The sequence below is a fragment of the Sapajus apella genome, unplaced genomic scaffold, assembly GCF_009761245.1.
Source record: "Sapajus apella isolate SASKATOON/1434 unplaced genomic scaffold, GSC_monkey_1.0 scaffold15, whole genome shotgun sequence".
NCBI lineage: Eukaryota > Metazoa > Chordata > Mammalia > Primates > Cebidae > Sapajus > Sapajus apella.
The window spans coordinates 16157809-16176097 of record NW_022436955.1 but is presented as its reverse complement, the minus strand read 5'-3'; the positions used below and the strand labels follow the sequence as shown (position 1 = coordinate 16176097).

General features: G+C 39.1%; 1 protein-coding gene and 1 non-coding gene across 2 annotated transcripts in view; both read right to left on the bottom strand.

Moving 5' to 3' along the window:
- Nucleotides 1-18289, bottom strand: part of AP1G1 (adaptor related protein complex 1 subunit gamma 1) — an 86067-nt gene that overhangs the window by 19284 nt on the left and 48494 nt on the right. Inside the window, exons 9-18 of the mRNA XM_032284799.1 lie at nt 17512-17607; nt 16595-16675; nt 16303-16401; nt 13226-13281; nt 10931-11044; nt 8089-8229; nt 5310-5364; nt 1991-2113; nt 1668-1757; nt 380-507 (exon numbers count right to left, since the gene is read on the bottom strand). Coding sequence (XP_032140690.1) covers nt 380-507; nt 1668-1757; nt 1991-2113; nt 5310-5364; nt 8089-8229; nt 10931-11044; nt 13226-13281; nt 16303-16401; nt 16595-16675; nt 17512-17607 — 983 coding nt within the window. The remainder of the gene's footprint in view (nt 1-379; nt 508-1667; nt 1758-1990; nt 2114-5309; nt 5365-8088; nt 8230-10930; nt 11045-13225; nt 13282-16302; nt 16402-16594; nt 16676-17511; nt 17608-18289) is intronic.
- LOC116555853 lies at nt 10491-10576 on the bottom strand. The gene has a single exon (XR_004270704.1). It is a non-coding gene; the product is annotated as a small nucleolar RNA SNORD71 (small nucleolar RNA).

Below are 18289 nucleotides of genomic sequence, written 5' to 3'. Positions count from 1 at the left end.
ACCCTGTCTCTACTAACAATACAAAAATTAGTCAGGAGTGGGTACAGTCACCTGTAATCCCAGCTACTCGGGAGGCTGAGGCAGAGAATTGCTTGAACCCAGGAGGCGGAGGTTGCAATGAGCCAAGATCGTGCCACTGCACTCCAGCTTGGGTGACAGAGCATGACTCTGTCTCAAAAAAAAAATAAAAGAATGAAAAGAAACAAAGTGCACATGAATAAAGATTAACCATGAATTGATCACTGTGATTGAAGGGAAATAAGTAAATGCAAATCCGTGTTATTATTTTCTCTACTCTTGTCTATGCTTGATATTTTCCATAACAAGTTTTTTAAAATTACAAAACAACCTGTTCACCCTACATTTCTTTAATACTCACTTTACAGTACAAGTGAATCGAGTAGAAAGCTTCATAATGGCAGTGAGGGCATAACCTCGTGTCACAGAGGTGGACATATTAGAGATTAGGACACTTTCTAAGATATCCAACACTTCATCCTCTGTTACCTGAGGAGAAGCAGGAAAAAGAGACCATGAAGAATGAATAGCATGATTATGCATCTAAATCAGTTATCAGGTCAGGGGATGTGGCCAGAAAGCCACTCCTACCATTACAAAAGCCTCTAACCCACCCTGTGCTTTGCGAGGGTAACTGTCCAAGCTGTTCTCTCAACCAGAAAAGGTGGGAGGGAGGTAAAAAGAGAAAAATGACCACTGGCGCTGAGAGGCAATATTACAGCTTCAAGTGACAGAAACAGAAGAAGAAAAGAAAACACAGAGTTCAAGTGTTGTTGCCACAACTTTCCCTTTTAAAGACAGTCCTTTAATGTACAAATAAGAACATGGATACGTTTCTCATTTCTTCTTATCAGCCAGAAGGTAAGAGAAATAATTCAGTCCAATAGGACAGGAAGTAGGGCCTAAAGTGGTTTTAAAATCTCACAGTGGGGCCGGCATGCAGTAGCTCATGCCTGTTAATAATCCCAACACTTTGAGAGGCCAAGAGACACAGATCGCTTGATTCCAGGGGTTCAAGACCAGCTGGGGAAATGTGGTGAAACTCTCTGTCTCTACAAAAAAGTAGAATAAATTAGGCATGGTGGTGCATGCCTATAGTCCCTGCTACTCAGGAGCTGAGGTGGGAAGATCGCTTGAGCCCAGGAGATCGAGGCTGCAGTGAGTTGTTATCTTGCCACTGCACTCCGGTTTGGGTGTCACAGTGAGACTCTGTCTCAAAAAAAAAAGGAAAGAAAAGAAAGAAAGAGAGAAAAAAAACAACTCACAATGGTTCAATAAGTTCCATCTTAAAAAATGGCAGGTTTTCCAATATAATTCTACTTTCCTTCTTTAAAAAGCTAAGTATTTTTTTTAGAGACAGGATCTCACTCCTGAGTAGCTGGGACTACAAGCAGATGCCAACATACTCGGCTAATGTTTGTGTTTTTTGTAGAGACAGAGTTTTACCATGTTGCCCAGGATGGTCTCAAACTCCTGGGCTCAAGCAACACTCCCATCTCAGCCTCCCAAAGTGCTAGGATTACAGGCATGAGCCACCACACCTGGCCTAAAAAGTTTTCAAGAATCAACCTCAACTCCCCATTAAACACTACTCAACTACAACCAAAACCACTGTTTTCTCCCACTTAACCAAGAGTGACAAGGTGTACCTGAATAGGCTCTTCCTCTTCACACTGGCCAGATACAAGAAGATCACCATATTCACCTATACACCACGCAGCCACTTGTACCAAAGGTTGCTGTCAAAAGAAAAGTTAACATTTGTCAAGGACTTCAATTTTTCCAGAGACATTTAACGTAAATCATAGGTCATCTCAAAATAAAGATCAAAACTGTACATATCTAGAGTGTCAAAAATAAAGACATACCAAAGGGGAGGGAAAAGGAGGAAAAAAAAAAAAGAAGAAAGACATACCAGAAAAATTGGGAGTAAAATTAACCCCTGAAACAGAAAGCTGAATGAAGTACTTACTTGAGAATAATCACCAAGAATTGCTTTGTACAGGCGCTGGACAGTATAGGCATGCATCTCCACACTATTAGTTATTAACTGAATTAAATTGGGGACTGCATCATCACGAACATAACTTCCTGCCTAAAAGGAAATGCAGACAATTACCCCGAGAAACACACAGCAATGATAACAAGTGTTAGCTATTATTACTGAGATTTTTTTTTTTTTTCCGAGACAGAGTATCACTCTGTCACCCAGGCTAGAATGCAGTAGCGCAATCTTGGCTCACTGCAACTGTAACCTCCACCTCCCAGGTTCAAGTGATCCTCACGCCTCAGCCTCCCAAGTAGCTGGAACTACAGGGGGACATCCCCACGCCCAGGCAATTTTTGTATTTTCAGTAGAGAAGGGGTTTCACAATGTTGGCCAGGCTGATCTTAAACTCCTGACCTCGGGTGATCCACCTGCCTCAGCCTCACAAAGTGCTGGGATTATAGGCATTAGCCATGGGGCCCAGTCATAATTGTTGTTTTTAAAAGAAGAATACTGCAAAACACCCTCAAAGATAAATTTGGTTCCAATTCCCAGGTTCATAACAGCTCAAATTTCAAAAGCTTACTTAAATATATTAAACTTTTAAATTTAATTTTGTTTTTAAAAATTTTTTCTTTGTCCAAATTAAAAGTAAGGCTGAGCACAGTGCCTCACATCTCTAACCCTAGCACTCTGGGAGGCCAAAGCAAGAGAACTGCTTAAGGCCAGGAGTTTGTCATTAGCCTGGGCCACATGGCAAGACTCCATCACTACCAATAATAGTAATGATGTAAAGATTTAAAATTTTATCAGCCAACCTTGGTCAATCTCCCATTCCTGAACAGGATAAAAGATTTAATTTACAAGACTGAGACCAGGCCTAACCATGTGTATTTTAGAAAGAAGAAAAAAAAAAAAAAGGTGATTAGGAGGCTCACTGTGCTATTAAGAAACACAAAGACAGAGGAAGAATTTCAAGAAAATGGTCAAAAGGAAAGGTGAGAAGCTAAAAAGCAGATAATTCGTGGAATAGCTTATTTACATCCTACCCTAAAGCAGAGTGCTTTAAATAAAAGAAAGCATCAGTGTGATCTAATGGACATGTACAAGACTACTTCATTCAAAAGCAGAATACACATTTTTCTCAAACTTACAATGAACCAAGAAAGACCACATTCTGGGTCACAAAAAATATCTTAACAAATTTCAAAGAACATAAATCATAAAAAGTATGTTCTTAGAGCACAAAGAATTAAACTAGAAATCTGTAACACAAACACAGCTGTAAAAAAATCCAAAACTATGTGGAGATTAAAAGAACATACTTCTAAATAACACACAGGTCACAAACAACATTACAAAACTACAGGCCAATCTCTCTCATAAATGTAGACATAAAAATACTCAACAAAATATTACCAAATCAAATCCAACAATATATAAAAAGAATAATAACACCCTGACCATGTATTCCAGGTATGTAAGGCTGGTTCAGCAAGTATCAGTGTAACTCAGAACATAAAAGGCTACTTCTAGTGACATAATTAGATGGAAACGGTTGTTTTCGTTACATGTCATTGCATTTTCATTTTTACTCTTAAATACCTAATCCTTCCTTGTCTACTAATTGAATAATAAACACAGAAACCCTGAATTACTGCAAGAATGCCAAAGAAAGGATCCTGTCCAAAACAGGATCTCAAATCCTGAATAACTTTACCCATTCAAAAGCTATAATTTGTTAGATTATAACTTTTATGATTAATCAAATTTATTAACTTTTAACCAAGTTAATTCATTGTAACTAAAAAACAAGTATGCCCCAGAGAAAATTCCACAGCAACAAATACATACACATATAAGTCATAATTTATAGATGTCAACATATACATTTAAGTCATAATTTCAATGGTATCATTCCCTCCCTACAGATGTTTAATAATTTACTTAATCCCCTCTTGGAGACTACTAGTTATTGCCGGTCTCCTCCTAATATAAACAAGATTAGGATTGAATACTTTTACATTTTTGTTTATTCGTCCTATTATTTTTTCAGGCTAAAGTCTTAAAAATTGAATTAATGAATCAAAGGGTACAATTTAGGATTTTTGCTACATGCTACCAAATTGCATAGTAACAAGATGGCATCATCCTATACTCCCATAAAGTGAAGGGTACTGCCTGTTTCTCTATTTTCTAACACTGGGAATTAGATTTAAAAATATGAAATGTGAAAAATGATACCTCACTTTTACTTTCTTTACTAATAAAATTTTTATTTCAAATGTTAATGAGCCACTTCTTTCTTCATGAATTGCCTGTTCAAATACCAATTATTCCATTAGTATTTCCTATTTATTGTAAATTAGTCATAGATTTAAAATAATATGCCGTCCTATGTTAACAATGTTTTCCCCTAGTTGTTAATTTGCCTTTTAAATCTGTACTGTTCCCCTTTTTGTTATTCAAGTTTTCAATTTTAATGTGGTTAAATTTGTGACTTTTCCTTTACAGTATCTACTTCTAGTGACATAATTAGATGGAAACGGTTGTTTTCGTTACATGTCATTGCATTTTCATTTTTACTCTTAAATACCTAATCCTTCCTTGTCTACTAATTGAATAATAAACACAGAAACCCTGAATTACTGCAAGAATGCCAAAGAAAGGATCCTGTCCAAAACAGGATCTCAAATCCTGAATAACTTTACCCATTCAAAAGCCTGCAATAGATTCCTAACATATTCTAAATAAAATGCAAACTCCCAAAAAAACAAAAAAATTTATAAAATTTAAAAACTAAAATAAAATGCAAACTCCCATGAGGCCTACACTGTCTGGCCCCTGCTTATGTCTCTGACATCCATCCTACCATTCTCTGCCTCTCTCACTATAGGGCTTCACTTGCCTTCCTGTTGCTCTCCCAGCAAGCCATGCTTGTTCTTGCCTCAGGTCTTTGCACTTACTGTTCCCTCCATATGATACACTATTCCTCAAAATCGCTGCATGGCTGGCACCTCATGTCTCTGAGGTCTCTACTCAAACATTATCTCCTCTGAGAGACCTTCCTGACTACTCTAATCTAAAATACTTGGCCCTAACCTGCCATCATTATATTCCTTCCATGCTGCTTTTGCTTTTTCTTCATGGCATTTATTCCTAACTGAAATTATGTTACCTATTTACTTGCAAATTTCTTACCTCCTGACTAGAATGTAAACCTCACTATAACAAAGGATGTGTATGCCCCATTTATCAATATATCCCAGCACTTTGTATATGATGCCTGAAAAAAGCTACTTACCGTTGTCAAAACACGCATAATTGTGTCTATATGCCACCGTTTGGAAGGTGCATACCTGAAAAAAGCAATGGAAAGGGACAATTGGAACCAGTAAAATACACTATAGTCAGTGACTGTGGAAAATCCTGGCTGGGCAGGGTAACTCACACCTCCAGCATTTTGGGAGGCCAAGGTGGGAGATCGTTTAAGTTCAGGAGTTCAAGACCAGCCTGGGCAACATGGTGAAACTCCGTCTCTACAAAAAATGCAAAAATTAGCTGGGTGTGATGGTGGGCACCAAGAGTCCAGCTACTCTGGGAGGCTGAGGTGTGAGGATTGCCTGAACCTGGAAGGTTGAGGCTACAGTGAACCAGCAAAAGAAGAAAAAAAGGAAAGGAAAGGAAAAAGGAAAAGGGGAGGGGAGAGAAGGGAGAAGGGGGAGAGTGAGGGGGAGAAGGGGGAGAAGGAGCAGGAGAGTAAGAGGGAGAGGGAGGGGAGGGAGGGGGAGGGGAGGGGGAGGGGGAGGAAGGAGGGGGGAGGGGGGGGGGGGGGGGAGGGGGAAAGAGGGGAGAGGGGAGGGGAGAGGGGAGAGGGGAGGAGGGAGAGGGGAGAGGAGAGGAAAAGAAAATTCTGTCCTACAGTCTTTCCTCGGTTCCCTGGATAATTGCCTGTATCTGGAAACATTTCAGCTTCAAATCTAGCAGCAAATGCTATTTCAAAGAGTGATAAAATGGTATACAGTCAGCTGACTTTGTTGGCTCATGCCTATAATCCCAGTACTTTGGGAGGTCAAGGAGGGAGGATTGCTTGAGGCCAGGGGTTCCAGACAAGCCTGGGCAATGCAGCAAGACCCCATCTCTACAAAATAAAAATTTAAAAATCAGTGGTGCACGATGATTTGCACCTATAGTCCCAGCCACTCAGGAGGCTGAAGCAGAAGGATGGCTTAAACCCAGAAGTCCAGGATGCAGTATGCTATGACTGGGCCACTACCCTCCAGCAGAGTTAGAGTAAGACCCCATCTCTAAAATTGAAGAAAACAAAAAAAGGAGGGTATGTAGTTAAACTCAGATGTTTTCCATAAGATTGCAATAAGAGGCCAGGTGAGGTGGCTTACGCCTGTAATCCAGCACTTTAGTAGGCCGAGGCAGGCGGATCACAAGGTCAGGAGATCGAGACCATCTGGCCAACATGGTGAAACCCCATCTCTACTAAAAATACAAAAATTAGCCAGGCGTGGTGGCGCGCACCCGTAGTCCCAGCTACTCGGGAGGCTGATGCAGAAGAATCGTTTGAACCCAGGAGGCAGAGGTTGCAGTGAGCCAAGATTGTTCCACTATACTCCAGCCTGGCAACAGAGTGAAACTCCATCCTCCCAAAAAAAAGAAAAAATTTAGCTGGACATGGTAGTGCACCCCTGTAGTCCCAGCTACTCAAGAGGCTGAGGTAGAAGAATCGCTTGAGCCTGGGAGGTAGAGGCTGCAGTGAGCCGAGATGTCACCATTGCACTCCAGCCTGGGCAACAGAGAGAGGCTTCGTCTAAAAAATATACATATATTGCAGGAAGAGTTGCTAAGCTGAGAAATGAGATTTGTCTTCAGTTTCACAGAAAATGAATCAGGGCAGGAGAGGATAAAGAAAAAAAGGGACTGTTCTCAGACCAAGACGGCAACATTAGGACTAAAAACTTGCTTCCTTAAATTCAGAGTGGAAAGAACAGCTGTACTACTAAAATCATCAGGTACTACCTCAAAATTCTGCATAGAACTGCAATTCAGATGTTGTAACTTTTCTATTCCCTTTATTAAAACAGCATCGTTCAAGTTGAACGATGAAGAATCATCTGTGGGAAAAAAAAAAAAAAAAAAAAGAAGAAGAAAGCAGCATCATAGGCCAGACATGGTAGCTCATGCCTGTAATCCTAGCACTTTGGGAGGCCAAGGCAGGCAGATTGCTTGATTCGAGGAGTTCGAGACCAGTCTGGACAACATGGTGAAACCCCATCTTTCTCCAAACAAACAAACAAAACACAACAAAAACAAAAACAAAACCACACACAAAAAAAATTAGCAGAGTGTGGTAACATAAGCCTGTAGTCTCAGCTACTTGGAGGAGCTGAGGCAGGAGGATCCCCTGAACCGGAGAGGTCAAGGTTGCAGTGAGTTGAGATTGTGCCACTGCACTCCAGCCTAGGTGACAAAGTGAGACCCTGTCTCAAAAAAAAAAAAAAAAAAAAAAAAAAAAAAAGGGCTGGGCGCGGTGGCTGACACCTGTAATCCCAGGACTTTGTGAGGCTGAGGTGGGCATATCACGAGGTCAAGAGATGGAGACCATCCTGGCCAACATGGTGAAACCCCATCTCTACTAAAACTGCAAAAAATGAGCTGGACATGGTGGCATGTGACTGTAGTCTCGGTTGCTCAGGAGGCTGAGGCAGGAGAATCACTTGCACCTGGGAGGCAGGGGCTGCAGTGAGCCAAGAACGTGCCACTGCACTCCAGCCTGGCGACAGAGCAAGACTCCGTCTTTAAAAAAAAAAAAAAAAAAAAAAAAGGCAGCATCATAGATGAGAGGTTAAAAACAGGTAAAGGAGAAGATTTCATAAAAGTGTAGAATTTTTTTGGTTTCAGCATATTTAAATGCTGGCTATAACAGCCTTCTCCAAGCTAATTTATAATTCAGAGCTTAAAATTAATGTTACATGTTTTAAACATATTTATGGTAGTTTCTCCATGTTTTAAAGACGCTTTCAGAAAGCTCCAACCATCCTTTACCAATAAAGATAAAAATTAAATCTTACTTTTCTGCAGCAAGAAAGATTCCAGATGCACAGTCTGCTTTAAATTCTGGCTCACACGAATCCAGAAAATAAAGTAATTCTTTCATCATGCCTCGGATATTATTCCCATTTACCAGGGCAAAACTCAATTCCATTGCACGCCTTGCAGTAGGGAAAAATTAAAAACAGTTAGGAAATTTATAGTGGGAATGAAACAAAGACCCAGGTATGCACTCTGTGAACACCAAGGCAGTGCCAGATGTGCCAACATCCTTGCGCAATCTTGTGATCCCAATCTTTGCACACAAGATAACCAAGGAGATATATTCTTATGTAATCAAAGTTAGTTTTAGTATTTTGAATCTTCATGCAATATTTTTCTTCAAAAGTCCCCACGAGATATACCACTAATGTCCAAACATGCAGTTTGGTTTCAACAAGCTGTTTTATAAAGGTGGAAGTTAGAATACCTAAGAGTCTCAAAAAGAGGGAAACAAATGTATTACTCAATAATAATACCTATCTGCCTTATTCCTTAAAAATGTGACATATTAAGTCACTATATTCTACTTTTATTACACCCCACTCTGTCCAAAGATAATCTAACATAATTTATATTAAAATGTATGCAGAAAATTCAAATTAAAAACAAAATCAAGGTAGGGTGCAGTGGCTCACACCTGTAATCTTGGCACTTTGGGAGGCCAAGGTGGGTGGATCACGTCAGGTCAGGAGTTTGAGACCAGCCTAGCCAATATGGTGAAACCCCTTCAGTACTGAAAATACAAAAATTAGCCAAGCATGGTAGTGGGCACCTGTAGTCCCAGCTACTTGGGAGGCCAAGGCAAGGGAATTGCTTGAATTTGGGAGACAAAAGTTGCAGTGAGCCAAGGCTGCACCACTGTACTCCAGCCTGGGCAACAGAGCCAGACTCTGTCTCAAAATTAAAAAAAAAATTTTTTTTTCAAAGGGAAAATGAGGGCCATGGGAAGGAAAAAAAATGGCATGTGCTGTGAGGACAAATAAGTGTTTCTATAACTGCCTATTCAAAGTTGGCAATGAAGTTAAAAACAGGAATGTTTAACATATAAAAGTTAAAGGGTTACTATATGCATCTTTCTTTCCATATTTGGTCAATAATATCAAACACCACATGTACAGTAACTTTCAAAACAATTTAGGCTGGGCACAGTGGCTTGCGTCTGTAATCCCAGCACTCTGGGAGGCCGAGTCGGGTGGATCGCCTGAGGTCAGGAGTTAAGAGACCAGCCTGGACAACATGGCAAAACTCCGTCTCTACTATAAAAATTAGTCAGGTGTGGTGGTGGGTGCCTGTGATCCCAGGTACTTCAGAGGCTGAGACTGGAGAATGAGGCGGAGGTTGCAGTGAGCCAAGATGGTGCCACTGCACTCGAGCCTGGGCGACACAGCAAGACTCCATCTCAAAAAAAAAAAAAAAAAGAAAAGAAAAGAAAAAAGAAAAAAAATTTAACAAGTAGAAGACACTTTTTCATCCTAGCTAACATATAAACAGCAAAAATTCTATCTATAGATATAGTAACTCTCATATAGTGCTTATGTAATTTACATATATTAATTCAATTTATCCTGTATAACCCTATGAAGTGATTTCCCTTCTAACTGCATTTTACATATGAGGCAATTGAGGCACTGAAAGTTTAAGTAACTTAACCCAGCCTATTAAAGGCAGAGCTAGAATATGAAATGAGGCAGTCTAGCTCCAGAGTCTGAGCTCTTACTGTTATATATCCTGTCAAAGAGGCACAGGTTTCACTTCTTTTGAAATTCACAGTCCATTAATAAGCTACAGAAAAACAACAATAAAAAGAGTCATAAGGCTAGTATCTATTCCCAGGACTGCCCCTGACAAGGATTAAAGTTTAGGTTAAGTCATTTGATCCCTGTGGGACTGAATTTTAACTAATCTGTTAATTAAGGATAGAAGTAGTTGCCTAAGCTCCCTCACTGCCTTGCTCTGAGAACCCACTGAGATGGTGTGTATAAAATGCTTTGCAATACAGTATACAAAAAGTTGGCGTTATTAAGTCTAGGTCTTATCTTTAGATTGCTCAAGCACTTAGCACCTTTTATTTGTACCTGTTCTGTGCAAATCAAAGGAACTCAGCATCAATAAATGTTTGTTAACTGAACGGTTTCAGAGACAATTTTAAATATACATTGTTTTAGGTTTGAACATACAGCCACAAGTTCACTGAGGCCAACTTTAGCTAGGTTATACAAACATCTACAGGTCTAAGAGGAGATCCAGTAGAAATACTCCATTGAGGGACAAGATTTATGCTTTTTGAAAGTGCTATCTGCTGCCTAGCATTCATTTCAGGATGCACTGTTCTAAGAAACATGCTGCCTTCAAGATCCTGGGGCAGTAGTACTGTGAAAAACGTGTGCTGTCAGCAATTTGAGTGTCAGCATTGTGATAAGACACTTAGCCGATGGATCACTCCATACTTTCATCCTCCAACACACAAAGCACAGTACCTGTAAGGTAAACTTTTGCCTAGCTTATCTGTGCCTGTTACATTTATTAAAGAGTCAAGGACAACTTCAGTGTGCACTTAAGTATTCTTATTGGCCTCCTTTACTAACCTAAACTTCTCCCTGCCAATCCTTTCTGAAAAAAGGATTCACTGAGCAGAGTCCATCTGGGAACACTATGACTACATACATAAATGTCAACACTCTTGCTCTGAAAACTATAACAAAGTTTAGTTTTCTAAACTAAAACTAAACTAAATTCTGTGACGGCACAGAATTATCAATAATCTATTTGTCACTCAATTTTCCAAAAGCACTAGACTGAGTAAGGCTCTCAGTTTGTTACCGTTTTATGGAGACATCTAAATCTTTAAGACAATCCACAATTGTGCTTCTGTGCCTCTGTACTGCATTATGATCTGTCTGCACAGTCTTCAACAAAGATGTCAAAGCCACATATCTGGGTGAAACAATTGCAAAATAAGAATTAAAATGTAAAATTCAGGACAGTTTTTCTCTGTTTAAATAAGAAGAAGAAAGATGTCTAATGGATAAGAGAAAGCATACATTTTAAAGGTATAACAGATACCATAATCTAAAATAGTGGCACCCAGGAAAAACTTTGGATTTTTCACATATGCATTCATGGCCGAGTCCATTTAAATTCTAAAAGTAGGCCAGGCATGGTGGCTCATGCCTGTAATCCCAGCACTGTGGGAGGCAGAGGCAGGCAGATACCTGAGGTCAGGAGATCAAGACCAGACTGGCCAACATGGCAAAACGCTGTCTCAACTAAAAATACAAAAATTAGCTGGACACATGGATGGTGGGCGCCTGCAGTCCCAGCTACTTAGGGGGCTGAGGCATGAGAACTGCTTGAACCTGGGAGGCAGAGGTTACAGTAGGCTGAAATCATGCCACTGCACTCCAGCCTGGGCGACAGAGCAAGACCCTGTCTTGAAAAAAAAAATTAATTAAGTAAATAAAACAAAAGTCACGGACTCAATTAAATTTTTCCAAATATTAAAACAAAAAGAGCATATAGCATGTGTTTTAAGGCTGCCTTAGCCCCAAAATGCAAGAGGAAATTGTTTTAATTTTACCATTTTTTTCACTGCTTTTGATACTGGTACCAAAACCGTCTCTATAAAAATTTGAGTTTAAAATCCAAGTGTTTAACTTTTTATTTTAGTGTTTTAAAATTTTATGTATTTATTTCTTAATAGAGATGGGATCCCCAAACTCTTAGGCTCAAGCATTCCTCCCACCTTAATCTGCCAAAGTGCTAGGATTACAAGTGTGAGCCACCATACCTGGCAATCCAAGTATTCCTTAGAAAGAGAAGATAATTCAGAGTCCCACAATAATTATTTCCACATCTTTTTTCTTTTTTAAAACAGGGTCTCGGCCAGGTGCAGTGGCTCATGCCTGTAATCCCAGCACTTTGGGAGGCCAAGAGGAGCGGATCACCTGAGGTATTGGAGACCACCCTGGCCAACACGGTAAAACCCCATCTCTACTAAAGATACAAAAAAATAAGCTGGGCGTGGTGGCACGTGCCTGTAATCCCACCTACTTGGGAGGCTGAGGCAAGAGAATCACTTGAACCTGGGAGGCAGAGGTTGCAGTGAGCCAAGATTGTGCCACTGCACTCCAGTTTGGGCAACAAGAGCGAAACTTTGTCTCAAGGGGGAAAAACAAAACAAAACAAAACAAAAAAAACAGGGTACCTAGACTAGAGTACAGTGGCATGATCATGGCTCACTGCAGCTTCAACCACCCAGGTTCAGGTGATCCTGCCACCTGAGCCTCGTGAGTAGCTGGGAGTACAGGTGCCTACCACCACGCTACCTGGCTCATTTTCGTATTTTTCTGTAGAGATGGGGTTTTACCATGTTGCCCAGGCTGGTCTCGAACTCCTGACCTCATGATCCTCCCATCTCGGCCTCCCAAAGTGTTAGGATTACAGGCGTGAGCCACTGTGCCCAGCTTCCATGTCTTTTCATGTTTAATATAAGGAAAATTTCTCCTGATTAGAAAAACAGGCAAGCAGGAATACATACTACATACAGGAAAATAACAAAAGACAATACTGATCAATTCATTTACCTAATAAACTAGCTGGAGTTCATAAAGACATTCCAGATTTGCTGCCTGAAATGTTACATTTTTCTTAATTTAGAGCAGATGTCAACAAACTACAGCCCACCTGTAAAACCCAGCTCTCTGCTATTTTTGTACATCAAAATATTTTTTTCCTACTAGTTCCAAAGTTTGAGGTAAATCAATTTCATTGAACACAGTCACACACATCACTTACATATTGTCTATGGCTAATTTCAAGCTAAGGGGCAGAGGTGAGTAGTTACCAAAGACTCCGTGGCCCACAAAGACTGAAATATTTACCATCCAACCCTTTACAGAAAAATTCTGCTGACTCACGATTAACAGAACAAATAGGAATATATGCCATGAGACAAATCCTCAAGTTCTTTACAAAACTGTAGTTTTAAGACCAGAAAAACATACAAATTCTGAGCTAAAAGTTCTAGATACGTGACTTAATAGTATAATCTTGAGCAAAAACACTCTTGAAATACTGGACTTATAATATCCAAGATAAACGACAGAGTTGACTTACCTAATATTCTTGTCATTGTTCAATAAGAAACGACCCAAGATATTTATGGCTAGGACCTAAAGAGAAATAGCATAGGTTGAAACTTAGGAAAATAAAGTTTTATATTGTTTCCTGACTTTAAAGGATCACTTACTGGCCTCCGGTGCTTCACAGACTGCTAGCAAAAAAAAAAAAAAAAAAAAAAAAAAAAGAGCCAGGTGCAGTGGCTCATGCCTGAAATCCCAGCACTCTATGAGGCTGAGGCAGGCAGATCACGAGGTCAGAGATTCGAGATCAGCGTAGTCAACATGATAAAACCCCATCTCTACTAAAAATACAAAAATTAGCTGGGTGTCATGGTGCACACCTGTAATCCCAGCTACTTAGGAGGCTGAGGCAGGAGAATCACTTGGACCTGGAAGTGGAGGGTGCAGTGAGCTCAGATCGCACCACTCACTCCAGCCTGGGCAACAAAGTGAGACTCTCAAAGAAAAAAAAAATCTAAAGGTAAACCCTTAAAATCATGTTCTAAAAGTAAGTGCTGCAAGGTCATTTTAATGCTTTGATATTGTTCTGTTAGTGGAAGAATAGTATTAGCACAGCCTCTTTAGAGGGAAATCTGGAAATAACTTTATTTATTTATTTATTTATTTAAAAGACGGGGTTTCACCATATCGGGCAGCTGGTCTCAAACTCCTGACCTCAGGTGATCTACCTGCCTCAGCCTCTCAAAGTGCTGGGGTTACAGGCGTGAGCCACCGTGCCCGGCTGCAATAACTTTATTTAAAATGAATTCTCTGCTTTAACAATTTCACTTTTAGGAACTGATATGACAAACAACTGTACGTACAGACAAAAGTCTACTATGGCACTATTGATAACTGCAAATGATAGGAGAAACCCTAAAACTCCATGAAGAGCAAATCTGCTAATTATACTATGGCACACCTATGCAACGGAATGTCACGCAGCCATGAAGACAGAATGCATTATGACACAAGGTTCAACATGGAGCAACCTTGAAGACATTATGTTAAATGAAATAAGACAGTCTATTTATCAAAAGGATAAATGCTGTATGATTCCATTGATATGATGTACTGTGATACGGTGAAATACATCTTTGGTTTTTGTCCCCATTTCCCGGCATACAACTCCTAAATCCCCTGGAATTTCCTGATAATAGCTTCTTTAGTTCTAATGATGTGACTCTCAATGGACTCCTACAATAGCCTCAGAATGGTGACTGGTTGCCAGGGGAACAACCATGAGATTAGAGGGTTGGAACTTTCAGTCCTATCCCCCAACCTTGGAGAGGGGAGAGATGCTAAAGGTTAAGCTGATCACTGATGATTTAATTATTCATGTCTTCGTAATGAGGCCTCCAAAAATCCCAAACGGGCAGGGTTCAGAGGAGTTTCCAGATAGCTGAACATGTTGACTTTCCTGGAGGGCAGCACATATGGGGAGGGTATGGAAGCTCCTGACCCCTTCCCATATGCCTTGCCCTATGCATCTCTTCCATCTGGTTGTTCATCTATATTCTTTATAACAAACCAGCAAGCATAAGTAATGTGTTTCCCTGAGTTCTGTTAGCCGTTCTAGCAAAGTAACCAAACCTGAAGAGGGGGCTGTGGGAATCCTGACTTACAGCTGGTTGGTCAGAGGCACAGGTCACAAACTGAGCTTGGGACTGGCAACTGAAGTTGGAGGATTAGTCTTGTGGGACTGAGCCCTCAAACTGTGGGATGTGACACTATCTCCAGGGAGACAGTGTCAGAATTGAATTCAATTAGAGGATATCCAGCTGGTATCCACTAGAAAACTGCTTGATGTATAGCGAAATAGCCCCAACACATATGGTGTCAGAAGTGAAATGTTGGAGCTGGACATGATGGCTCACATTACTCGGGAGGCTGAGGTGGGAAGACTGCCTGAGGCCAGGAGCTCAAGATCAGCCTGAGCAACAGAGAGAAACCCTGTCCCTAAAACAAAACAAAAAGTAAGTGAAGTGTTGAATGACTGTGTGAGAGTAGAGAGTAAAGAGTAAAAAAAAAAAAACATTTTATGACTAGAGGTAGTTAGGGCATGGAGATTTATTGTTTAGGGGATACAGAGTTTAAGAAGACAAAAAAGTTCTAGAGATAAATGATGGTACTGGTTACACAACAAGATGAGTGTACTAACGTACTAACTGAACTGTACACTTAAAGATGCTTAAAATGGTAAATTTTATGTTATATATATTTGATCACAATTAAGAAAAAAAGGAACAAGACTTATTTCTATACATGAATTTGGAAATGGCTCCAAGATAATGTTAGGTGAACAAAATATAGTGCAGAACAATATATATGGTATGCTACCATTTTGTTTGGAAGGTGGGGAGAGGAAAAGAACTGACCCTAAGTTACTCTAGTTGTCTGGCTAGATAATATAATGCTACCAACAAAAAGAACTCTACACAAATATTATACTCTATTTAGTACATTTGTTTTTTACAAGGCTAAGGGCCAACAATTCTAATATTAATAAATGATAGAATGAATCCATTCATAAGGGAGAAGGGACAACTTGTCTTTATAGAAGAATTCCAATTATTTAATGAGGAAAAAATGAGGGAAATGGAAAACTGTCATTAGAATACCATCCTAATAATTGTTGTGGGCAAGATCCCCTGGTGGATACTAAAGCTGATAGGTAAAAGTCTGAAAATAGCATGCTTACATAGTCTCAAAATATCTCAAAATATCTCCCAAAATATTTTTTATTACAAAAATAAAAAAAAGACTTCACAGTGGAAAGACCCAGCAGACACCACCTCAACCAAATGATCAAGGTTAACATCACCAATGATAAGACAAATATATTTATTATATATTGCTACAACTAAGATCTCCCAAAACTTATATAATCAATGTTAAGCTTCAGTGGGAAGGAATGATAGTTCAGATACCAAAAATCCAGCATTTTCCATTTTGCATCATTCTTTCTTAAAGTCAAGATCCAAATGGAATACAATTCTGAAGTACTCAAGTCCAAGTCAACCATTCTAAATGAAACATTTAGGGAGGGAGAAAAGATTTAAAAAGACTTACTCGCAATCCACTCTCTGACTTAATATCCATGATAGTCAAAACCGTTTCATAAAGAATAGCATTTCCTACATTTTTACTAGTCTCTGTATTAGTGGCAACCTGAAAAGACATATTGAGGGCAGTACATAAGTGATAAAAACAATGCTTCCAAAAAATATCCACAAGTAACAAGAGGCATTTCGTGATTATAGCTATGAATGAGGAAACACAAATAAAAACTGCTCCATATGACCAAAATCATTCTACTCCCTGCAAAAATAAAATAAATATTTAATATTTTTGGTCTACTCACCTGTGCTAATATATCATTCATAGCTTCACTTGAATCATCATCATTTCGTCCTAAAATTCTTAATAACCGTAAAATTCGTACCTAATGTGCAAAATATGAGAAATGTCAACAAAGTATATCAACCACAAAGAAATCTCACTTGGTATGAAATTCAAATAACTAAATGAAATCTTAAAACTTCATTTGGAACCATTTCTTCATATCAGAAATGGTCAAAAAACAAAGAGAAGAATTGAAAACATTTCTTTTGAGAAGCTTTATATGCTTCTACATCTAATAAAGTTATTATAAGACAATCCACATTTCAGCACTCCACAGCTAAAGGATACTACCACCTGCAGAGCTACAGTATATTAATAATTCAAATAGTAAATAATTTTGACTATTAAAAATGTAATAGTCAAAATTACACTTTTAAAAAATTAAAAGTGAGGCACAGTGGCTCTTGCCTGTAATTCCAGTAATTTCAGAGGCTGAAGTGGGAGGGCTGCTTGAGGCCAGGAGTTTGAGACCAGCCTGGGCAACATGGCAAAACCCTGTCTCTAGAAAACAAACAAAAACGAGCCAGGCATGGTTGGCATGCACCTGAAATCATAGCTACTTGGGAGGATCATTTGAGCCTGGGAGGTTGAGGCTGCAGGCAGCCAACATTGTGCCACTGCACTCCAGCCTGAGTGACAGAGCAAGACCTTGTCTCAAAGGAAAAAAACAAAACAAACAAACAAAAAAAAAAACAAACCCTGTAATTTTATCCTCTTAATCTAACATAGAATTATGTCACTATTCATTTGTTAATATACTTCATCAATCAACTACCAAATTTCTACTCAATACAAACTTAAGAGGAAGAAAATGGTCTACTTAAAAGATACCAAATTCATGTAACATTTATTTAAAACTTTCTTTCACAACCTCACCTGCAGAAAGGGGTCACTGATACCAGAAACATCATGTTCTGGTGAATATCCGGACATGATGAGGTTCTTTAAAATACGAACTAATTGGGGCACAAGCTGCAGAGAAGAAAGAAGCATCAAAAAACAGTGAATATTAAATAATGTCTCATGAATAAACAGGTCCTTTGGTTTAGAAAAAGGGTGTAAAGGTCTGAGTCCAAGCAAATTCTACTGATTTAATATACTAGCGTATTGTAGATGTTTGATAAACTTAGGTGTAACTTAGGCCAATGTCCAACAAGTAGTATGTATACTATCAGGATAAAAACAAACCAGACTTTTTTATGACAGAGTTATATGTAAAGATATTACAAATACTATTGGGTCAGAAAGCCTATCGGAACCAGATAAAATGGATGCCTGTGGGGCATACTGCATTTCTACTTCTGTAGAACTTGACATGCCTAGGTGGCAAAAATGTATTCAGTTTTCATACATTCAAATATTTGCATATAACATGTCATCACACCAAAATACAACTGGTGATCTTAAAATTATAGCTTTAAAACATACAGCCTCACAGAGATTGCAGCGAGCTGAGATTGTGCCACTGCACTATAGCCTGGGTGACAGTGCAAGACTCCGTCTCAATAAAAAAGAGGAAAAAAAAAAAAAAAGAAAAGAAAAAAAAAAAAAAAAAAAAGCCCCCAAAAAAGGAGAAAAAAAAAACTCCCTCAAAAAAAAAAAATAAAATTGTTTTCAACCAACAAAAAGAAATAAAAAAGCTGAAAATGGTAAT